Here is a 24791-nt window from a genome sequence, read left to right on the forward strand (position 1 = left end):
CCCAACATCTGATTGGTCTGTACTGCCTAATGACGTAATATATTGTGTAATAGTGTTATAATTGACCTTGAACGTCTCATATCGTGTGAGCATCCAGCATAATTTGGGTGCAAGTTAGCGAAGATAGAAGGTAGTTTTGGGTGCTGATGTAGATGTAGAGACTGGAACACGGTCCAGAGAAGTGGAACTGGTTGATGACTACAAAGAGAGCCTGTTTTCCACTCAGACTCACTATCAGGGGCGAGGAGGGGGAGGGGGAGGGGGAGTTGTTTCTGTTGTGGGGGGAGAAAGAGGGATAGGGAGATGTGAACAAGTTTGACATGTTCAGTCTTAGAGTGTTCTGATTGCCTGGTAAGATGAAGTCACTCACTACCTAAAAATAATAACCAAAATATTAAAGATACTTATGAGTATACATATAATAAAAAGTTTAGGTCGACCAAATATAGTTTCCGAGCAACCCCAGTACACAATAAAGACCCAATTTCGACAAGAGTTTCTGCCAAACTTAGAAAAAGCTGTTTGAAAAAAAAACAGACCATTTTTGGAAAGTTTTTGGGCACTTTTTGGAAGGTTTCGACCAAAAAATTGCTCTCCCATTCTCTCAAGTTAAGTATATATTGGCGCGAAAAGCGCTTTAACAAAAATTTTACGATAATTCGACGGGAATGAATGTCCTAAAATAATACCAAAACACCCCCTTTCCCCTTTCGGAGAACACCCCTTTCCCCTTAAAACCGCCCTCGATGATTGTTATGAATAGGATTGCAATGATGCAAGCATTAGACTGAAAGCTTGTTATGAGATTTTCTGAACCCTTTTTAAACTTTTTCTGACAAACCTGAACGTTCTCATTGTTGAAATCCACCACACTTATCATCGCTTTCTGGCCAACTATTCCTCTATTGCCACTCTTTGAATTCTGTCTCTCATTTGTAGTTTGCCACTGGATCTCTAAACTGGAGTTGACTAACACACAATCAACAAGTAGCGCCTTGTCACCTCCGCCCGCTAGATTCGAGTCCGACCCCATGTTTCCCCCCTCGCCCTGGCCTCTCAATAACATCTGGGCGTGGTCCTGCAGGAATGTATATCCAGAGAATCCAGCAGTGCATAAGAGCAACAGCACCACAAGAGTCAGCAGGACAAGAATGCGACAGTCCGACCCTCGGGATCTCGAATGGGGGTTGTTGATGTCGTTGTCGTTCCTTGTTGGGGGTCCCGCACAGTGCTTCTGGGTCTTAGTGGACCCCTTTTGGTATCGGGTGACCACACAACCCACTGATTTTCCATGAGGAATGGCCAGAGTTTGGTCCTTATTGATCTCGTCACTTCCTGAACACTCACAACTCACAATACAAGATCGCAGCGCCGTGTAAGACCGACGAACTTGATGATCTGTTTTAGGTTGTCAAAAAATTTCTGTGGAGATCTTCCGAACTGAGCTCTTACAAAACTATCGCAGTCGTAATTTAGTTTTTTTTCTCGAAGATTGGGATAATTTGCAGGAGTGGACTTGGGGCGGGAGATAGGTAGAGAGAAGGAATCCTGACGCCGGTTCCTTCATTGACGTGCCCTCATCAAACAAAGAGTCCTCCACTTTTGTTAACATATTCGGCTTGTTTTGAAAATTGGCTAGCTGAATAATTAGCTTATGACAAAAAATATTTGATCTTCGTACTGATTCTTGAAAAAAAAATCATTCCACCATAAAATTGATGCTCATGTGAGGAAGGGAAAGGAAAAAGCGCTGACAGAAATTTAGAAAATTCTACCTTTACACTTGATAGTTTTGTTATTTTCAAATTGTACGGACAAAACAACATTTAAAAAATAGTAAGAAAATAGAAATCAGGACACCTTACCGCCATCAGTCATAAAAAGCAACTGACTGTTTTAGTGGCTGGTTATTAACATATAAGTTGAAAAAATCTCGAATTCTCATTTCTTGATGACACAAATTTTATCACGTCATTTTGCACAAAAATCTACAATAAGAAACGCCTGCTGCTGTTGAAAAAAACTTTCACCAGTTAGAGGAGGTGGGTGGGTAGTAGTTATTAAAAGTTTCAATGTATCAGCATATGAGAAACCATTTGAACTGTTTGAGTGATGTTGAAAATGATTTTTCGGTTACTTCAATATAATTTGCTGGCTTAAACATGGTTGAAAGTCTGGAAATCAAACGTAAGTTTTTCTCACGCCGATGAATCAAAATTGATAATACTGATGTGATAAACGTTTTTTGATAAACATATTTGTTATCACTATCGAAGAAAGCGCGGAAAACTTGGGGTAATTTTTTATTCAATGAATTTTCGGTGATCAAAATGATAAATTTAAAAAAAAAAAACTTTTTTGCAATCCAAGATATCGTTACATTACCTCAATCTGGGGTTTAAAGTTACATCTGGGGTATAAAACAACCCATTTACTCTGTGGACTAATTTATGCAATTTGAAGAGTTTATTTATGATGCAAAAAGCGTAACACGAATTTTTTGTGCAAAGCGAACTATCCCATACTGCAAATTTTTCCGAGTTAAATTGAGGCAAAGTAATAGGTCATAATAATTCTGAATATCAAATATATCACTAAAGTTTATGGCTTTTTTTGTTTTTTTTTCTATATCAAAAACTATTCGGTTCCGATTATGGGGCAGTAAGATCAATCGCATATATGTCCTAATTTACGAGCAGTCTCTGTTTCATTTGTATTTTGGTTTACTTTGTGGTCGGAACAACACTTCAAAACGAAAGCTGAAAAGTACTTACACAAAAGGAAAATCAAATCAGAAAAAAGTTATGCAAATAAATCAACTAATGATGCTCTGAACAAAAAAAACAAGACTGCAAGCATCAGGGCGAAGCCTTGAATGTTCCGACTGTCTTATAAGTTTATGAAGCAGTGTTCAGAATTTTTTTTATTTTGAGGTTTTTTATAAATCAAACCATATATAGTAAAAAGTGAAAGAAATCAATCCTAGCAACATAAAAATTATGACAAATAGCCTGCTTCAACTAATTTGGAACGATTTCGAAGAAGGATTAAATTTCCGCTTTTGCTTTAATTGCGCGTTAATTGTCCCAAAATGCCAATCTTTAAACCCCCGCAGGTGAAAAATTTTGTTTAATTTTTTAATTTGAGCTCAGGACAACAATATCTTTCAGATGATTAAGAAAACCGTCAAAAATGGCTAGTTAAAAAAATCAAATTTTTTCTGAATAAAAAAACCACCCCGAGCACAAATATTTGCTCATTTTGTTTCGGAAGTCGAAACAAAAAATTCAAAAAAAATCAAAATTTAACGATAAGGGGTTTTGAAATGCGCCACAAGTTTTTATGAGCGAACTTTTCTACGCAAATCATTTTTGTAAAACTTAACTCCAGAACTCTTCCTAACAAATAAGATCAATGTTTTCAATGAATTTAATGCTTTTTGTTTTTCAGTACATGCACAATAAATAACCTAACTTTCGATATTTTATGACGGCCTAAAACTCAAAGAAAAACCTTACTTTTCTGTTTCTAACTCTTTTAAAAGCTGTTTTAAAGGCTTCAGGAATGTTCAGTAAATTGCTCAATGCGAGTAGTTTTCTTTGCGTTCTCGTTGATCAAATACGTTGAAAGCCTAGTTATACCAGATTTTTAAAAAGGCAAAACTTAATGGCCGTTCCTGACTCAGAGGAAAAACAAATTGCCTACCCAAATTAATACATCACATTTTTCAAGTTTCACATTTTTCAAGTTTAAAAGAATACCCGTGTAATTCGGCTGACATAAAAATTCAAAAAGTTTCCTCTAATGCAATGAGGAGAGGTTCTCAAAATTTACTTATCACGTAAAAAATTCGTGATTCGAATGGCTAATGCTGTTTTAAACTATTTCAAAATTTGTTGAATCAATTATTTGCAATGAAAACCTTAACTCTGGCTTCGTCAATTCGCAGAGCATCTATCGCAGAGCATCTATCGAAACTTTTTTGCAATCCAAGATATCGTTACATTACCTCAATCTGGGGTTTAAAGTTACATCTGGGGTATAAAACAACCCATTTACTCTGTGGACTAATTTATGCAATTTGAAGAGTTTATTTATGATGCAAAAAGCGTAACACGAATTTTTTGTGCAAAGCGAACTATCCCATACTGCAAATTTTTCCGAGTTAAATTGAGGCAAAGTAATAGGTCATAATAATTCTGAATATCAAATATATCACTAAAGTTTATGGCTTTTTTTGTTTTTTTTTCTATATCAAAAACTATTCGGTTCCGATTATGGGGCAGTAAGATCAATCGCATATATGTCCTAATTTACGAGCAGTCTCTGTTTCATTTGTATTTTGGTTTACTTTGTGGTCGGAACAACACTTCAAAACGAAAGCTGAAAAGTACTTACACAAAAGGAAAATCAAATCAGAAAAAAGTTATGCAAATAAATCAACTAATGATGCTCTGAACAAAAAAAACAAGACTGCAAGCATCAGGGCGAAGCCTTGAATGTTCCGACTGTCTTATAAGTTTATGAAGCAGTGTTCAGAATTTTTTTTATTTTGAGGTTTTTTATAAATCAAACCATATATAGTAAAAAGTGAAAGAAATCAATCCTAGCAACATAAAAATTATGACAAATAGCCTGCTTCAACTAATTTGGAACGATTTCGAAGAAGGATTAAATTTCCGCTTTTGCTTTAATTGCGCGTTAATTGTCCCAAAATGCCAATCTTTAAACCCCCGCAGGTGAAAAATTTTGTTTAATTTTTTAATTTGAGCTCAGGACAACAATATCTTTCAGATGATTAAGAAAACCGTCAAAAATGGCTAGTTAAAAAAATCAAATTTTTTCTGAATAAAAAAACCACCCCGAGCACAAATATTTGCTCATTTTGTTTCGGAAGTCGAAACAAAAAATTCAAAAAAAATCAAAATTTAACGATAAGGGGTTTTGAAATGCGCCACAAGTTTTTATGAGCGAACTTTTCTACGCAAATCATTTTTGTAAAACTTAACTCCAGAACTCTTCCTAACAAATAAGATCAATGTTTTCAATGAATTTAATGCTTTTTGTTTTTCAGTACATGCACAATAAATAACCTAACTTTCGATATTTTATGACGGCCTAAAACTCAAAGAAAAACCTTACTTTTCTGTTTCTAACTCTTTTAAAAGCTGTTTTAAAGGCTTCAGGAATGTTCAGTAAATTGCTCAATGCGAGTAGTTTTCTTTGCGTTCTCGTTGATCAAATACGTTGAAAGCCTAGTTATACCAGATTTTTAAAAAGGCAAAACTTAATGGCCGTTCCTGACTCAGAGGAAAAACAAATTGCCTACCCAAATTGATACATCACATTTTTCAAGTTTCACATTTTTCAAGTTTAAAAGAATACCCGTGTAATTCGGCTGACATAAAAATTCAAAAAGTTTCCTCTAATGCAATGAGGAGAGGTTCTCAAAATTTACTTATCACGTAAAAAATTCGTGATTCGAATGGCTAATGCTGTTTTAAACTATTTCAAAATTTGTTGAATCAATTATTTGCAATGAAAACCTTAACTCTGGCTTCGTCAATTCGCAGAGCATCTATCGAAGGTTGTCTAGCCTGTTTCAAAAAATTATCTTTTTTTTTCATCATATTATAGAGGAGGTTTTTTGTCAGTTTTTTTTCAAACCAAACCAGTTTTTTGCCTAGATTTTTCATGTGGCATCACAACCGCAGCCGAAAAAGGTAAATTTGTTGCAGACCTGAAGCAAGTGCAAATTTTGAAGTAAACGCTTTACTCTGATGCTAAGTGCCTTAAAACTCTAGCTTTGCCTTAATCTGAACTGCACGCACAAAGAATTGAAAAAAAAAGATGCCATCCGACAGGCTGATGCCTCTTCGGTATTCTTTCAATTAAATTGTAAAATTACAATTTCATAAAATATCTGGCTATGACTTTCTGGCTAGAAAAAAAGTTGTTAAAACGATGCCGAAAAAAATTTGAATCTGACTATTTATTTGAAATTTAAAAAAAATAAGCCCCAAAACCCCAGTTACATAATTTCAACTCTCGTCATCAATATATTCAACGTGGAATAAAATTGCTATGGCGATACCCAAAAAACTTACAAAAATTAGCCCCACATACATTTTTTTAACTTTCGTCGTCAATTTTTTCAACTTGGAATAAAAATTGCTGAAAAATTGAAAATTCTTTTGTTTAAATTTTGTTATAAAATATTCTTGCACAGATGAGATTACAGCTTACATAAATTTTTCAATTTTTTGCTCAACGTAAATGAACAATTCACATTCGTAGGTTTTTGCACCAAACCAAGAATATTTTCACAAACTTGATTCAATTGAAAATTAAAAAACTGCTTCATACTTTTTCCAAACAATAACTGGCTTACCAATTTTTGAAAAAGATTTTTTCATTGTTAATCAAATTTTTTTCAATTTTTTTTTTGATTTCCTGTCAAAACGGTTAAAAATAAAAACATTTTTTTATTCTTCGTAATTTTTTTTAGTTAGAAGAGTTTACACTGTGAAGGAAAATTGACCCAAAAAAAAACATTTTTGAAAAATATTGTGATTAGGATGTTGAAAATCTAACTCAAGTCAAGCAGTGTCATTCGCTTTCAAGTTGTACGTCAATTTGACCGAGAATATGTGTTGATTAACGTTTCATCGAATACAACAAATGGGAAACCACAAGTTAACCTGGAGATCGAAAGGAAATCCTTCAACTGTAGATTAGAAAGAATAGGCCGAATTTCTGTTATCCTTATATTCTTGTTAATTATTCCTCCCAATAGAACATAAACTTATTATTTTTTGCAATTTTTAGATCGTGATTAGTTAATCTAATAAAAAAACTCAGTCCTACCTCGTAAATTTCGTCGTTTTTGTGAATTCGTTGTTCCTTGACATAAAGAAATCCTTTCTCTCAACTTTTATAGTTTTGTTTATCTGTTTATAATAGTCTATAGTACAAATGACACTAGTTGCCCGATGTCTGTTGCCCTACTCTGCTTCAATGTCGATGATGAGTGCCCTGCATGTATCAGCTCTCATGTACTGACTTCATTCTAGAAATTATCCAAAGAGCCAATCAGAGACAACAGGTGAGCGCCAATCAGACGAGGGCAGGATAAAAAAGGGCCTTGATTATTATGCGTTACAAACACTAAGGAACTAAGAAAACATCATCTCCCCCAGAGCCGTTTGGGGAGGGGGAGGGGCAGGGGCGGATCTAGGATTTTCTCGAGGGGGGGCGGACTTTCAAAAATTTTTGCCGACCTTTTTTTTAGGTCGACCCGAATTGATTTTCTGAGCTCTCGCAAAGCACTAAAAAGACAAAGGCAAAATTTTGAAAAACAGGCCAAAAAAGGCGTTTTTAGGCATTTTTTAGAAAGATTTTGACCAAAAAAATTGCGTTTTTTGGCGCGCGCTCCCCCCTTAAAGAAAGTATATATTGGCGCCAAAGGCGCCTTTAGAAAATTTTTAGGGTCCGTCGCCAAATATGGATATCTCAAAATAGTACAAAGGGGGACCCTTTGGGTCGGCAGTGGGTCGAATCCCTAAGAAGGGGCGTTAGCCCCCCCTCGCCCTTTCCCTAAATCCGCCCCTGGGGAGGGGGGAAGATGTTTTATTTTGGTTCTAAAACGAAAATTTTCAGCCAATCAGAATTGAGCTTTTTACATGCAGCAATTTTTTATATTGAAATTGAACGCTGGGGTGGAGGATCTTAACTTGGTCTATTTGGGGGGAGGATGTTAACTTGGTGTGTTTTTTTAGGGGGAATGGGGGGGGACGTTGTAAACATGATCCATTGATCCCCAAAAAATTGAGATACTCGACATCCACGATTGAGAAAAATCCAGATGGCATAATCAAAAATTTTGGTGAAGCTCAAGCTTACCAAAGTTCAGAATTCGACGCAGCTAGATGGATACTTAATTGCCCTTACGCTGAGCTTCTGCGCGATTAGGTTGAGAATTAAAGCATCGGCGCGACCAAGCTACGATTTCTACCGTTGTTTAAAACAGAACAAAAACATTTGAAATTTGCTTTAAAACGTTAAAAAGTTATTGTGTTTTTCTACAGGATCTTACACCACCTGTTTTCTGAAGTCGTCAATTTGGAATGAAGCAACCCTAATTGTTTCTTTCTTGATTGTAACGTAGAAACTTTTGAGTCCCAAAGCTGTTAGTTTTTTGCAGGAAAATTTCGAGCTTCAAAAAAATTGTTACTTTTCTATTTGCATTCTGGTCTCGAGTTGAAAAATGGCCATTTTACAGTTTTTGACAGACTCATTTAAATTTTTTCTTACATCCAACTCGTAAAAGCAAAATTGAGTTATACTCAAACCCATTCCCTCTTGGGCTGAGAAGTATTGTTAAAAAATGCGTCAGTCCTTTGAATTTGGCAATGGGTCAGCATCAAGTTTTTGAAAAGAATTGATAATTAGTGAAACTCTGCAATTTTCATGTAAATTAGTTTTTTAGCTCAAAAAAATCTCAGAGCTTTAACATTAATTTGAAAGCGACAATTCATAATCCATTCTATCCACAATTTTCAAGAGCTTGTTTTAAGGCTTGTACCTGGAACCCGCTTACAAAACCTATTTGGCACGAAACTTTTCGTTTGTTATGAAGTGCTAAACAAAAATTTTGTTGTTTTTTTTCTGAATCACAAATAGTAAAAAACGCTTTCCATTGATTGAACCTTCATTTTTTAAAATTAGTTTTTTTTTATAGATCATTACCAGCCTAGAGCTTAAAATGTTACCACTCTTGGGTATGAGTGGAACTTGATTTCTTCTTCATTATTTTTTTTGCAATGCGTAGACCTAAGTTTCTCTCAAACCAACAAAATTAAAACCAATAAAATTGATCGGCCAAGAAACTACATTTTGCAACACGGTATAGGCATTCTTCTGCAAATTTAAGATTATTTATTACAGTCTGATAATCGGGTTTGAGAAAAAAAAGAGAAAGAAAGAAAGAAAAAAAGAAAGAATTAAATTCTCTGATTAAATTCTCTGCAGCATATTTCATACAAATGCAACACATTTATAAGAGTAAACAATGAACCAGAGAGGACACCAAAAGTACCATTTGACGGTCGGATAGTGCCCTTGAGTTTCTGATTATCAATAGGAAAAAAGCCAGCTAAGCCGAAAAAAAGTACTAAACGTTTTTCTGCAATTTCACTGTTTTTATGACAATCTGATGCTCGGCTTTGATAAGAAGAAAATGAAGAAAGAACTAAGTTATCTGATCTAGGCACACTTGTTACAAATGCAACCCATTCACAGGTAAACATTGAACCAGAGAGTACAACAAAGAGACCATTCAGTTGCCGGATATTGCGCTTGAGTTTCTTATTATCACTCAAAAACAATTCAGATAAACTGTAACAAAGTTAATGACATCACACATATTCGCTTGTTGAGCTTCAACCAAAAAATATATGTAGACAAACTATCTTATTCCATGAAAACCAGAACAACTGCTGCAATAGATACACGAAACAGGCTTTGTTATGATTAGACTATGAGCTGATAATGATAAACAAATAATAAGCAGTAGGAGTAAATGGACAGAGTCAGAGTGGAATTACTGCGTCCATTATTGGAGAATATTTAGAGGAAACAAAAATATATCAATAATGTAGATATTTTTTTTTTGAAAAGTGTCTAAATTGAAAGAAAAACCGAACAGTTTTAAAAATTGAGAAACAATATGTTTTTACCTCTGAATGAAACACAAAAACACGCTAAGTTAAATCATAACTCAACATAATATCAAGATATTTCACACTACGAATATAAATGTTCTCCTGCGATAATTTAATCAGAGAAAATAAATCGAGATCAGATCGTTTTAACGAAAAATAATTAACAATTTTCAGCTCCGGGAAAGTAATGAAAAAATTTATGTTTTCATTTTTACTCTCCAAAATTTCATTAATTTTTTTTACCAAACCTTCTGGTTGAACCTTTATGATCAACAAAAAAACAATTTACTGAAAAATTTTCAGAAAAAATTAAAAGACAACCATCGGAGAACAAGTTTTAATAACCCATATATAAACGAAAACTTTTCTTAGACTAAGACATCACAAACACTGCCGCAAGAAAACTGCGAAAATCTAATAGCCTTAGAATTTTTTTGCAAAATTGCCAGTCGCTACAATGCATCCGTAATACCATAAAAGATGAGGCATAATAAGTTTGATTCAAAACATTTAAGCACAACCCAAAAGAGGTCAAATGTCTGAGTTTGTAACATCTCCACACTGTTTGCGCAATTTAATTCTCAGTTAACTCATTTGCGCATTCAAGTTTTGATTGATATCTATGAACACTGTTCATTGGTAGTGTTGTTAGAGGCGCTTCTCTTTGTTATAGCTATTCGAATTGTTTTGCTGATAAAAAAAAACAAATCGCTTTGCTGGAAAAAAAAGTTTACTAAAAAATTTTTTTTCGAGTCTTGCTTACACTTGGAAGGTCAGAGGTAAAAGAGTAAAAACGTTGGAAAATCCGCAAGATATTTTTTGAGGAAATGAACGAACACGATATTTTGCACATATTGCTTGAGATTTCAAAAAAGCTTTGTGTCCAATCATAACAATTATTTGTAATTCCGAAGTAATTCCGAAGTTATTTGTAAATCCAAAATATGAAAGCTTCGTCAAAACAATTTTGTGGTCACTAATCCCAAAAAATAATTTTCAAATTAAGCAAAACAGTAGGATTAACATACTGTTTCGCTGGGCAACGTTTTTCAATTACCACTGAAACGACAAACGCTTTTTAAATTTGTACAATTGAAAGAGACAAGGCTATGGGTCGATAATTGTTCACATCTAGCTTGAAATTTTTGCCCTTGGAAGCTCTGAGTGACAAACAGCTTGTTGCTTTGATTTGTTCACAGTTTTTTTGTCACTGAGAGGGTTATTGTAACGCAGCAAGTATTGATAGTTTTGTTAGTCATTTCGTCTGCAGCAGGAAAAGATTAATTTTAGAAAATTAAATTAAAAGCAGCTTTCGCCAACGGTGACTGGATAAGGAAAAAATTACCTGTAATGTTCGCGTAAACTCACTTCTAAATCATCATTGTGAAAGTTTGAACTAAGCATTTCTGCTATTTTTTCAAAAAATGTGATGAAATTATCTGCAATCAGTTCTATTAAATCTTTAGACACACTATATTTTTGTATTAACCTCGCCGATACAAAAAAATTCTCTATGACAAACTTCCATTAAATTCAAAATTTTGTAGTTTTGTCTTGAGTCACCAACCCACGTCTTGAAATTATTCATATAGTAACACCTCTATAAAACCTTTATATCCTTCTCAATTTTGTTTCTGACCTTAGTATACCTCAATTTTAGCAAATAATGCGTTCTGTTTTAGTGAAACGATGCAAACAATTTCTTTGATTGGATGTTAAAACATTTCAATTGGTGAAGTACATTAAAATCGTGCAAGTTTTTTTTTCTAACATTTTTTTTGTTTACCACGCAAAATAAGGTACCACAAAGAACCGTTTTACAGGCTCAACTGATTTAGCATATCAAAGCTCCTCTAGTTTTAATTTGAACGACAATAAAAAATCAACAAAAAGTTCTCGTAGTGTCGAGAAAAACCGATTTCAAACTTTCTTTTTTTCGACAATTTTCTTGTCAAGTGATTGTGTAAAGTTTATTATATATGAAAATTAAACACTGGAATTGGAAGTTTCATATAGGTGGTCTCTGGCAAAAGAAAATTTTCAAAAAGTTCAGATTTTACTTTGAAATTATGAGAAAAATATTTTAAAAAATTTTCGGATAGCTTTTCATTTTATAATTAGTTATTTTTTGAAGTCCATTGGGTTCCTCTACCCCTAATTCACTTATATTCTAAGTTTCGTCTGGTTGTATCATCGCACAACATACAAAAGCACAGCAACCGCCTATTCTTGTTAAAATGTTAATTGAGTTTTTAGTATGATTCATTGAATTTTTTAAAACTGGTAGGCTGCAGATACTGTAGTTCATGCATCAAAACTATACAAAAATTTTGAAATCGAGCTGCCTAGTGTAGAAACCTAATATATTTAATTGTATTTGGTTTATTCTGACCTTGTATTATGTCTACTTTAAAATTGAAATCGACTGGATAGCGATTGGCATAATTTTCGTTTGATAATACCTCTATCATGCACTTTGGTGACCTGTTTACTAAAAAAGGGACTAAACAGGATTCTGAACTTTGTCACACTCTTGTTGGACAAACCTTTAATATTTCGATACCATTTGAAAAAATTGTGTCGAAATACTTAGATGTTGCATTGCTGCTCTTCAGTATGTCGATCGTATTGTTTCCGAATGCGAAGATGGTTTGCTGGTTCTCGAAAACTTGATCTAGTTTTTTTGATGAACTGTATTTTTTCACTTTGCGGTAAGTTGTGTAAAAGAAGAATGATACAGGGTTGGCCTTTTGTTCTTAATGCTAGCATTCAATTTTCGCTTATAAATTTTTCAAAAATCAGTAACATTTTTATATCATGTTTACATTGCAACGAAACCCCTCTTCTTCGAGTTGATCGCAGTTTCGAGACAAAAATTTACCCAGCTAGAGTGTTTAAGGATATACATTGTCACCCTTACATAACCAAGTTTCTGCTGCTGCTATAATATTTGTTGGTGACACAAGACTGTAAACAAGCGCTTTCAACTCATCATTATGTTTTTTTAAAACCTTGCAATCACAAGTTACACATTGAAGGAAAAAATTTCTGAAAAAACTACAGAAATTTTTACTAATTCATTGCAAAACACTTATCGACATTTTTAGTTGATATTTCAATTGCTGGCCACCTTCATATAAGCCTTTGATTGATTACATTCTTGACCGATCTTTCCTTTTTAGTGAATTGATCCTTTTTGTTCAGAAATTCTCTATGTTTTGGTCGCTTTGCATCAAATTGAATATTTTTACGCGAGCAACAGTCAGCTCCTTAAGAACTCCGACGTGATTGTGCACCTTGTACTTTTGGCTTTTTCTAAATTTTTCAGAAGCGCAATCCTTGAAGATCGTCTCAAGAAATGGGCAAAATCTGGCCTTGTTTTTTGATTGCCAGCTGGAAATCGGTACAAATTGATTTATCTGTTACAATTTTTTTCGTTCTTACTAACTCAGCTAGATCAATTATTTATTGATGTTGTTTCACATAGATCGGGCACTTGAAGATTGCCTTCATTGTGATTTGTTGATTCTGGCAGCACAGTAACTCTCACTTTTTCTCTTCTGTTGTATGACTCAATAAACGTTGTTCAAAGTTGTTTTTTCTTCTCTTCAACTCCATATACTTTAATTGTATGGATTTTAATAGATTTTTACTGGATTTTGGAACGCTTTGGACATTTTTTTTCTTCCAGGATAACTTCGAGCGGGCTATTCGTGTTGCTTCTTTTCTTGAGACTTTTTCTACTAGGAGTTTATCATGCGCTTATTTTGAGGTGACCCTGTAAAAGCTGGTGTATAAATTACAATGAATTTTCTATTGCAATTTTTTTGCTCATTTCATGGACATCTTTAGGCTTTACTTAAGGAATTTTTTACAATTAGGCCGAATAAATAGACACACGAATTAAACTAGACGATATAACTGTCAATTTAAAACAAGTTAATTAGCGTGTTAGTAGAACCTGGAAACTCACTTGATTTCTCAAAAAGAGAAGTCTCCAAACAAAAACAAAAACTTTACGGCTCTGGAGCCCAAAAAAGCCTCGGCGGCTCAAAGTTTTGATTTTCATAGGCAGCAGAAGGACAATGACAGTTACCAGCTCACTCAATTTCTTCCAAATGGCAAGCACGATTTAGTTCAGAATGAAAATATTTTTGTGAAATCTTTTTTTTTCACTACACTCCTTTTCCTCTAGGCACAAAACTGTCAGGAGCCACATTGTCTCTCTTCACATGTTTTCTTTTCGAAATTGAATGCGATGCGCCTCAAAATTTTCAGTCAAGGTTTTTAATTATATGCATTTCAATGAACTTTTGATTTTAATCTGACTGAATATGTCGCAAAAAAAATCTATAATGTTCAATTTTTTGGTGAGATTAAGCAGAAGCTGCTCAAGGTCTTCAGGCGATGCTGTGGATAGCTGATAGCCGTCAAAAAGACCATTTCCGCCAATGAAAAAGTGCAATGATTTCGTTTTGATCAGTAGATGAAGCGAAATTATTGACGTGTCGATCTTTTCCCTCAGAGCTTGAAAAAATTATTGAATTTCATTTGAAAATTTATCTAATTGAAGTATCTTGCTCAAGAATCTTTCCATTGAGTCTCTATTGAAGATAAACTATTATAAAAACTATTTTGTAAGTCCGTAACAACAATTAGGCGGATGGTTTTTTGATTGCTCTTCATCTGAAAGGCCAGGTAAGTGGGCTCAAAATTTAGGAGAATGAGTTTTAGGAGAATGAGCCCACATTTCAGAAAAGGAGATAAATTGGCCCATTTCGAGCAAACGTGTCCCAATTTGGTGTACACTTTTGTCAGTAAGAGTACTGGATGAGCCAAGTTTTCTTATCATGGATTTTATGAGCCGTAAGTTCAGATAAAAAGCTAAAAGAGCTGTTTTCTCAGAACAAGTGACTGAATGAGCCCATTTTTTAGTTTTCAACCCCTAAGTTTGTGTTTTTTTTTCCATTCGGCTCATGAATAAAAGCTGAAAAATTTCAAAATTGTTACAGCCCATGTGTTTATAAAACAAGCTCATCACAATTTTGGTTTTTGATCCACACATCAATTTATTCCATTTTCTGCTGTTCAAATGGCACAAAATATTCAGACCATTCTGTTATGGAAACATGAAGCGTTTTTTTTTCTAGTTAGTGTCGTTTTTCTGCGTGGGGTGATAACAAGATCTGAACAAAACATTATAACTTGGGCATATTTGACATTCATAGTAAAAATAGGTATATTGAACAACAAATTTTGTAGAAAAATGACAACAGAAACAAAAAAAATAAAAAAAAATCGAATTTTTCGCAAAGTTTTTTAATTATTTGAAGTTTATAGTTCTCAAAATGGCGTTAAAAACACAAAAAATTTTTTTACATAAGTAAAACTAAATTTTTAAGGCTTGGATTTAGAAATTATACGTTAATAGAAGCCTGCTCGCCCGCTATTTTTGCTCAAATTCAGACTAAAAAGCAAAAGTTTCAAACATTTTTTCTTAATACATGGAACAACTTTTTTAAAAAAATTTAAGTCGGCTGAATAACAACTGAAAGTGCTTTACTATGATATATTACTCGATTCATTCTGATGATTGTTCGTGGTACTTCATTTTGCTGAAAAAAAACTAAAGCACACCCGAATACAAAGTTTTTCTCCATATTCAATGGTCGGAACAACATTATACACCGGCGTGTTTCCTCTAAAGATTGCCCAAAAAAGTGTAAATTTTCGATTCAAGTTTGTCACCAAACTGTATACCAAATAAGTAAACTATGCAAACATTTTACCTCAGTTTTGGATTTCCTAGCGCGGGAAGCACTTGGATTTAAAAAGAAGGAAATAACTCTCTTCGATTGATTTTATCTCAAGGCGTCGCTCAAATGGACGTTTTCCATAGAAAAAGTTATAAGCTTTTTTTTCAAAATCTCTGAAATTTGGATCCAAAAATATGCTCCAACTTTACCATAGATGGGATTGATTGACTCAAATACGTAGCTATTTTGCCCCTTTTATTGGTTCCCATTTTCCTATGAAACTGGCTGAATGAGCCAGATTGTTTAAGTTTTGGGCTCAAAATTGGGCACATTTTTGGGTAATTGTGCAAGGATTTTGTGTTCGGGTGTGCTTTAGTCGGATAACACGGAGACCAATTGCAGTAAAAATTGGGCTCATTTTGGAAGGAAAAATATCAAACTGGAAGAGGTTTCTTATTTGAATGGTCTCAGCTGTGAGATGAAAAATAAACTCATCAGAAATGTATCATCGGTCTCATTTTACATTTTGTACAAAAATTCTGAGGTCAGTGAGAAAAATGAATCAAAATAAGGATTTCATTCGTATCTTGATGGCAAAAAAAAACGAAAAAAAAACGTGGTTAGTTTTGTTAAAACTTTCTATCAAAATCTGTCATCTGTGCGCTATTGTTTTAGAACGAGTCGGATGTGAATGGTAGCAGTGGGGTGGGGGGTGTGAAAAAAGGAGGGGTGAAAACAGGAGGAGGGGGGGTGGAGCAGTGGGTTGAGATGGTGTTGGACCAGTACACTGTGTTGTTCCTCATTCTAGTCCTCTTAGCTCTTCTGCTCACTTTCATCGCTCTCATTCTACTCGTCTGTGCTCTCAAAACCAACTCACTTCAAGTGTTTCTTCCCCATACTACACATAGACCACCGGCTGTAACTAGATTTTAGTTATACTTCAGGGTGTTTTTTTGGTCAAAAATGTCTAAAAAGTGCCTAAAAATGCCTTTTTTGACCTGTTATATAGTTCAATAAAATTAAAGGTTTAAATTGAAAAACTTTTAGTTATACTTCAGGGTGTTTTTTGGTCAAAACAGTCTAAAAAACGCCAAAAAAGCCTTTTTTGGCCAGTTTTAGAGTTCAATAAAATTAAAGGTTTAAACTGAAAAAGATTATCGACATCCATTTTCAACACAACCATCCGTATCTCAGCATCTGCTGTAAAATGGGAAGTTTGAAGGTTCAGTATGGGGGTTCCACACATCAATTTGTGGCCAATCAATTGAACTAAAAATGATCTCTGGATCGATTAAAGAGTTCTTTTTAACCTAGAAGCTCGCAGAAAAATAACGCAATCTTTTTGGCTTTTTTTTTTCAAAAAAAGGCAAAAATACAGCAATTTTCAAACATTTTTGCATTTTTCTGTGGTGCAAATAGTGTTTATGGATTTGAGGAACCGCTGAAAAATCATTTATTCAAACATATCTGCTCTTCTTAACAGGCATCACGGACGTCTAGGGCAGCTGCAACGACCACCGGAAAAAGACTCAGAAGTCCCTCGTCAAAACAGAGTTCCAAGCGGAAAAAGAGTGAAGCGAGAGTATTGCACTCCTCGACTGAACACTTGTCAGAAGTAGTTTCCTACTCAGCCTCCTCATCCTCGTCCTCTTCCCGTTCGGGAGGGGGAAGCATCAAAATTAGTCTGGAACGAACTTGCTCTTCGACCTCCGGCATGACGGACAGGTAACTAAAGTAATCTTCCTTTTTCCGGCTCTTTTCCAGTCTCCCAACCCTCGTAAAATTAGAAAAAGAAACTGTTCAAAAATTGTTCATTCTGTGTTTTAACTGTAAAAATTGTTGTAAAAAGTTGTTCACCTGTTCACGCTGACACGTTTTATTGCACTTTATAATGTGAAAACTCATATTAAACAGATTTTAAACATATTTCAGAACAAAATCAAAGGGGGGGGGGCTGGAAAAGAGCAAAGGGACGGGGGGCCTTTCTTAGCGAAGTTTCATCACCTCAATTTTAGTCCAAAAAATAATAGCTACAATGGCCATCAAGGAACTATTGCGTAATTTATGCTTTAAAGCAGATCACATTCTCGATTCCATGATCACTCGAAGAAGAAACGACAAACGTACTAGTTAGTTTGTATTTTAATTTCAGATTGATCCCTCTAGAGGAGTTACTACCCTCTCTCGTGTCTTCAACCTCCTCAAACCGAACCCCCACCCCACCCCTCTCAATAGAAGAAAAAGGGGGTGCAGGGGGTGACATTGTGAGAACTACAGCGGCATTGTTGTCGAGTAAAATGAAAAGCAGATGCGATTACTACTCACATATTTCAACTTACTCATTCAACCGCCCAGAAGACTCATACGTATAGATAACTTGGTCAGCGAAAAAACTAACTGAAATTGATGGAGCCTTTATTCGTAATCTTGAGAAAGGTTCTTTGATAAAGAACGAAATCACGAACACAACCTACGAAGAGTTTGGAGTTTCAGAATCTAAGGTCTAATCTCTGAAGCGAAAGCTGAAACCAGCAGAAAAGGGGAAGCGAAAAAAAAATCCGTTCCATTTTTGCTACTTATCAATTACAAGGTAAAATAAAACAATCTAAATCTCATGATGTGATCTTTTACTTGTTTTTCAAACCTGTCTTGCGGTTTTTTATATCAATTTCCTCACAAACACGCGACTGCTTTTCTAATTTATTTGTTTGCATCAATCAGTTGTCATCAGCCATCGCAAGGCAGACATATAAAATCTATTTGAGCTTCTTGAAACCTCTGTTTTGAACACACTTCAGTTGTTTCAATTTTTTGAAAATCAAAAAATTGAAATCTACGGAACTAATGCTCTCTAGGTGGTTCGCTAAAAATAGCTGAACAGGTTCATCGTAAGTAAATTTCTGTGGATGAATTGACTCTTTTCCAGCCAAAACAAAAAATGTCAATGTTCCATCTTTTGAAAAAATGACGGATAAGTTGTTCTCGGTGTGCTTTTTTATTCACTAAGATGTTTCCCCAGAGATTATAGTTCATGAAATTCAGGTGGTTCGAAAGTTGCCAATTTGGTACAATTAAACAAGCGATGTATATAGCTCTATTAACGCGTAAGTGGATATTTGATCAGGCTCAGTAATCATAGCAAACTAAATTGAGCCAAACTATTATTCTTATTAAAATGAACATCAAAATGTACTTGAAACTTTGAAACGTGTTTGGGGTAGATATTGAAAAAGAAAAGAAAAAAAATCAATTTTTGTTCCTTTTTTTTATAATGGTACGCATTTTTAAAATTCATTAAAGAGTTTCGATCAAAATATATTGAGTTTTAAACAGAATTCTACTAAAAAAAATTATCACATAAGGTAGCTCAGGGGCGGATCTAAAATTTTCTCCTGTAATCAAAAGATTTTCGAAAATGTCGACTTTTTAATAGGTCGACAAATTTGATTTTTCGAACATTCCGGGAACACTCTTAAGGCCCTATTTCGACCCTGTTTTTTGTGGAATTTTTTTGTCAATTAATTGCAATAAAACGGTATGACTCAATGATGTGATGGTAAAAAAATTCAAAATTACAATTGCTAGCGCGGCGGAATCTTTCCCAACATCTGTAACACAACATCAAAAGCTTAAAACTAACTCTTATTGGGACTTATTGGACCAATTACTACGCAAAAATCATTTTAGATCAAATCAAAATGCATAACTTCAGTAAGCTAAAATCAAAAACAAATTCCTAAAAGCGCACATGAATTAATTCAAAACATGGCCAAGTATGCATTTTTTAAATCCCGATAACTTCAATAATACATCCAAGTTAAAAGTTTCCATATTTGATCTCAAGGAGTGCATTGGGATATAAAAAGTGTTTTAATAAAAATTACTTTTCCGATAGCTGAAAGCTGAAACTGATCTGAAAGGAAAACCACCACATAAAAACAGGCTGTTTTTTAAACTTACTACATTTGGGTTATTGAAGTGATTTTTTTGCAGAAGGCAGAAAATTTTTCACGAGTTCGATAAAAAAATTTCAATCAATAGTATTGTTGTTTTGTGCATGTTTTTGCGATGTAGAGAGTTTTCACCTAACTTTTTTAAGTTTTAACTAAAAAAGACATTCTAGTGCTGATTTAAAAGAACAAGATCAAACGACTTTTCTAACGTTGGCAAAATTTTCAATTGGTTATATGTAATTTTACAAATTTTTAACACAATGATTACAAAAATGCTTAAAATTTCACCAGCTTTTTTATGATACAATTTTTTTGCACATTTTTGGACTTAAATTACACACTTAAAAAGGGTAGTTTTTTGGTCAACTTATTAGGCGGTAAATATGTTCAATTGTAGCTATTCTTACATCAAGTGACCCTTTTCACCTCAATAACTTTGAGCCAAAAGGAACGACTCGTTTGAAGGCTGTAATTTTGCTTCAAAAATTCCCCCAAAAATATTGCACCAAAAAAATGGTACATTTTTGAAATATTTTTGCTCTCATCTTTTTGGCCTTGGGATCTTTTGAAATAATTGAACTTGGGAAAACCGAATTTGAAAGTTCTGCTTTAGATAGTTTTATTCGGTTCTTTTAAATCAGCACTATAGTAAACTTCCTGCCAAAGAAAATGCATCACTTCAGAAAACCAAAAAAAAAATTGTAAAATAAATGGCGGATTTTTTTTTAAAAACGTTTTGAAAACACTCTGTATATATTTCATTAAGTTCTCCAACAGTGCGATCAAAAACCGACTACCTGGGTCATAAATCTTGAGACGCACCGGCAGTAAACTTTTATGGACCAAAATATTCACGGTCAAACAGTTCAACGTTAAAATCAATTATAATTACACTTTTAGACCACAAAAAGAGGCTATAATCCCTTTTAATTAATTTCTTAAAGGAATTAAATTGATTATAATCCATTTAAAACCCATTGAAATGAGTTATAGTCCTGATAAACATTTTCCAAATTTTCCGCTAAATTTGCAGCTTTTCCTGCATTACTCATAGCCTACTCAATTTCTAGACCTGTACACATTTAGTAAAATTCTGGCAAACCATAAACTTACACGTAAAGCCCAGTTATTCTCAGTTTTAACACCAAAGTTGAACTCGCCCATCTCCCATCCCCCCACCCCATACACACACAATGATGATACGCACACTTACTCTTATCTCACCTCACCCCCAACCTCGCCCCACCACCTACCCCCGCCTATTTCCTTCTACCCTACCCCCACCCCTCCACGAATGTGTGTGTGGGGGAGGAGTTGGGTGGGCTCGTGCATATTAGTTTTTATTAAGGTCACGCTTTTCTTCTACGGTAAGTGCAAGGGCAAGTGGCAGGGAGGTAGTAACTGAACAAAGCAAGAAAAGAGGGAGTTAGTGTGAAGTGTTAACGGGGGAGGGAGAAACAAAAACAAAAAAAAGTTGAAACCAATGCAACTTGTCGCTGTAGCCAAATGTAAAACACAATTTAGCAATTGCAACATTCAACATTTGAATGTTTTCACTCATAATCAGTTATAATGGATTAAATTGATCTCTGTTTATTTGATTTATGAGCGATTAGTAGTCCATAAGGAATTAATTTGATTATAATCCATTTAAAACCCATTATAATGAATTGTAATCCTTTTAAATATCTTCCAAATTTTCCGCTAATTTTGCAGCTTTTCCTGCATTACTCACAGCCTACTCAATTTCTAGACCTGTTCACATTTAGTAAACTTCTGACAAACCATGATTTACCGGTAAAACCCAGTTCTTCTCAGTTTTAACACCAAATTTGAACTCGCCCATCTCCCATCCCCCCACAATGATGATACGCACAATTACTCTTATCTCACCTCACCCCCAACCTCACCCCCACCACCTACCCCCGCCTATTTCCGCCTACCCTACCCCACCCCTCCAAACACATATGAGCTATGAATGTGTGTGTGGGGGAGGAGTTGGGTGGGCTCGTGCATATTAGTTTTTATTAAAATCACGTTTTTCTTCTACGGTAAGTGTAAGGGCAAGTGGTTGGGAGGTGGTAATTGAACGAAGCAAAAAAGTGGGAGTTAGTGTAAAGTGTTAACGGGGGAGGGAGAAACAAAAACAAAAAAAAATAGAAACCAATGCAACTTTTCGCTGTAGCCAAATTTAAAACATAATTTAGCAATTTCAACATTCAACTTTTGAATGTTTTCACTCATAATCTAATATAATTGATTAAATTGATATCTGTTTATTTGTTTTATGAGCGATTAGTAGTCCATAAGGAATTAAATTCATTATAATCTATTTAAAACCCATTATAATGAATTATAATCCTTAAAAATATCTTTCAAAATTTCCGCTAATTTTGCAGCTTTTTCTGCATTACTCACAGCCTACTCAATTTTTAGACCTGTTCACCTTAAGTAAAATTCTGACAAACCATAAACTTACCCGTAAAACCCAGTTCTTCTCAGTAATAACACCAAATTTGAGCTCGCCCATCTCCCATCCCCCCAGAATGATGATACGCACACTTACTCTTATCTCACCTCACCCCAACCTCACCCCCAACTCCTAACCCGCCTATTTCCGCCTACCCTACCCCCACCCCTCCAAACACACCTGAGATGTGAATGTGTGTGTGGGGGAGGAGTTGGGTGGGCTCGTGCATATTAGTTTTTATTAAGATCACGTTTTTCTTCTACGGTAAGTGTAAGGGCAAGTGGTTGGGAGGTGGTAACTGAACGAAGCAAGAAAAGTGGGAGTTAGTGTGAAGTGTTAACGGGGGAGGGAGAAACAAAAACAAAAAAGTAGAAACCAATGCAACTTTTCGCTGTAGCCAAATGTAAAACATAATTTAGCAATTGCAACATTCAACTTTTGAATGTTTTTACTCATAATCTATTATAATGGATTAAATTGATCTCTGTTTATTCGTTTTATGAGTGATTAGTAGTCCATTATAATCGATTATTATAGAATTTTATGGAGTCAGATCATGAATAGCCATGATAATCGATTATTATCCATGGAACCAAAATGCGGGTAGTCTACTTAATTTATGAAAAAAATCGCACAAGTTTTATTATTTAATCTTTTTATCAGAAAATTAAACGTCCAGGACTTTTTCATGGCTAGTCAAAACTCAATAATCAGCCCACAATTTTTGTGTCAGTCTTTTGAATTCTCCAAGTCAGTTCCATGAAGCAAAAACAAACTGTTCTTTTGACCAGCGAAACTGATTTATAGGCTTAAAAAGCATATCAACATCAAACAAGATTCTCCTTTACTTCGAACTCCGGAGAATGAAAAACCAATAATTTAAATTTTATTGGAACACTTTTTACTTTCAAGGTTTAATTTTGTAAGGTTACCAAAAAAAGTTACAAGAAACTAACTGAGAATTTAAACATAACAAAGTTTCTGGAAATTGCGTTTTTTAGTGTCACGTAGGTAAACAAAACAGGATCTGGTCTCCCAACTGTTTTCTGGTTGATTTTTTAAGAAGTTAATTTTCAATCAATTTCCGAAGAGGTCTTATGGCAAAAATCAGGCTACAAAGAGCCAGTTGGATTTTTACGGTTTTTTGTCTCGAAAATTTTGTTTCCTTTTAAGACGTTTTAAATATTGTTCAACTGTTTGGTTTAAATGAGTGTATGTCAATATATATTTATTAGCTCATCTTTGGCCTTGCGAGTGCGACAAACTTTTTTAAAAAGTACCCCAACACTAGGGGAGACAGAGCGCGGACACTTAGGGATTCGACCGTATGACTACTCAAAGCTCACCTTTTTTTCAATTTTCGACATCCATGTTTAGTCGACTAACCATAAAAATTGTCTGAAAGCACCTTTGGTGCCAATATTTATTAAATTTGAGGGGAGAGCGCAAAAAATATGAGGGGGGAGTGCAAAAAATTTTTTGATTAAAAGTATTAAAAATATCTTTAATCAAAACTTTGCCGTGGGGCAGAAACGGCGCAAAAAGAATTTTTAAAACAGGGTCTTGTTTGGGAAAACTCAAAAAATCAGCTTTGATTAGCCTATTTTTTTTACGTCCCCCGTGCCTCAGCAACTTCTAAAACGGGGAAATGGATAGCCCAGAAAACACAAACTCTGTGTCAGAATTCTCAAAATAAAGATTACATTCTAGGTGAGTTTTTACCAGTGAAAAAGTGTGTGTTTGACTGCGCACTGGCGTATGAGGGTCTCTGACTGTAGCTGCTGCCACCAGTGTTGCTGTTAGTCATACTATGACCCCCTCCTCCCCCACCACTGAAAGAGTCCCTGGAGTCCCCTATGAAGTTGTACACACTGTACGGCTCCACAGCTGCCCCATTTCCCCCCTGAAGAGAGTACCCACCAGGGGACTGTCTTCTGGGTAGCATCGGACTACAGCCACCGACACCACCCCCACCCCCGACTGCAGAGGGGGGCATGGACCTGCTCTGGGCTGCTTGGGAGAGGGAGAGAGGGGTTAGAGGGGGAGGATACGCGGGGTAGCGAGGAGCTACAGACATCGCAGAACCTCCTGTGGCCGGGAAAAATGGGGATCCCGCTGTTGCGGCAGTTCGTCTAGATGGGGTGGGGGTTATCTGCATGCAATCTCTACATGAACAAGGAGGCTGGCGAGATTGAATGAGGTTGTGAGGCGGACTGTTTAGAACACTCAGGTCTCGTTTTTGGTTGTAAGAATAAGAATAATTGTTGAATTGCTGATTTGAGGGGTTCGTTGTGTTCTGTCCACTGGCCTGTGCTTGATTCCTCTCAATTCCTCCCCCTCCCCCTCCCTGAATTGGATGCTGATGATCCTGTTCCAAAGTGCTGAAGTTCGATGACAATGGCGATGATTGGTGATGCAACTGCAGCTGCTGGTTATTAGGGGGAAAATAGTGGTTATTACTAATACTATTACTGCTAACGATAGTCATCACAATCAAACCAAGCTAAGCATGAGAGGAAATAGTGATGATAGAAGGCTTTATTCTGTCTTTTGACTTGTGAATGGCAATTTTGAAGCCTTTCTTTCTACTTAGTTGAGGTTCTAGTTCATGTAAACTAGCACAAAACTACTTGTTAACTTATGTAAACTGTATTAGGTGAAAGTGAGATTTAGCTAATAAGTAATAGCCGAACTTATATTATGGTCAGATCCTGTAGAATCTTGACTCTTCCCAAAGCAACAAAGTAGTTGTGTGTAATGGTCGTTGGCGCTTGGGAGAGAATAATGAAGGAAAGAACTTGCTTGAACTGACTTGAGTAACTCGGATGATGACGATGATGATGAAAGGATGTGGTGAATTAGCGAAAGCGGAAGAGACATCCAGCTGGCT

At 35.1% G+C, this 24791-nt stretch overlaps 2 protein-coding genes across 2 annotated transcripts in view; one reads left to right on the plus strand and one right to left on the minus strand.

The window, feature by feature from the left end:
* The window catches only part of LOC134844048 (cilia- and flagella-associated protein 418-like), a 115065-nt gene that overhangs the window by 34396 nt on the left and 55878 nt on the right, over positions 1-24791 (plus strand). The gene's annotated exons all lie outside the window — the stretch shown is intronic.
* On the minus strand, positions 29-24389 carry LOC134844710 (uncharacterized). Its single transcript, XM_063861525.1, has 3 exons — positions 23624-24389; positions 842-1335; positions 29-373 (listed from the first exon to the last, which is right to left on the minus strand). Exons 1-3 carry the CDS (start codon positions 24387-24389, stop codon positions 77-79), a joined length of 1557 nt encoding a protein of 518 aa, XP_063717595.1. The 3' UTR covers positions 29-76.

Source organism: Symsagittifera roscoffensis, chromosome 4 (genome assembly GCF_963678635.1).
Source record: "Symsagittifera roscoffensis chromosome 4, txSymRosc1.1, whole genome shotgun sequence".
In the NCBI taxonomy this organism is placed as follows: domain Eukaryota; kingdom Metazoa; phylum Xenacoelomorpha; order Acoela; family Convolutidae; genus Symsagittifera; species Symsagittifera roscoffensis.

What these genes read in the sequence shown, in the direction of transcription:
- LOC134844710 (XM_063861525.1), bottom strand. Translation starts at nt 24,389, where the DNA reads ATGACTATCGTTAGCAGTAATAGTATTAGTAATAACCACTATTTTCCC. An exon ending in AAACACACACTTTTTCACTG is followed by an intron (nt 1,336 to 23,623) that starts GTAAAAACTCAC and finishes GTGAGTGTTCAG; the next exon opens with GAAGTGACGAGATCAATAAG. An exon ending in TCAACAATGAGAACGTTCAG is followed by an intron (nt 374 to 841) that starts GTTTGTCAGAAA and finishes TATTATTTTTAG; the next exon opens with GTAGTGAGTGACTTCATCTT.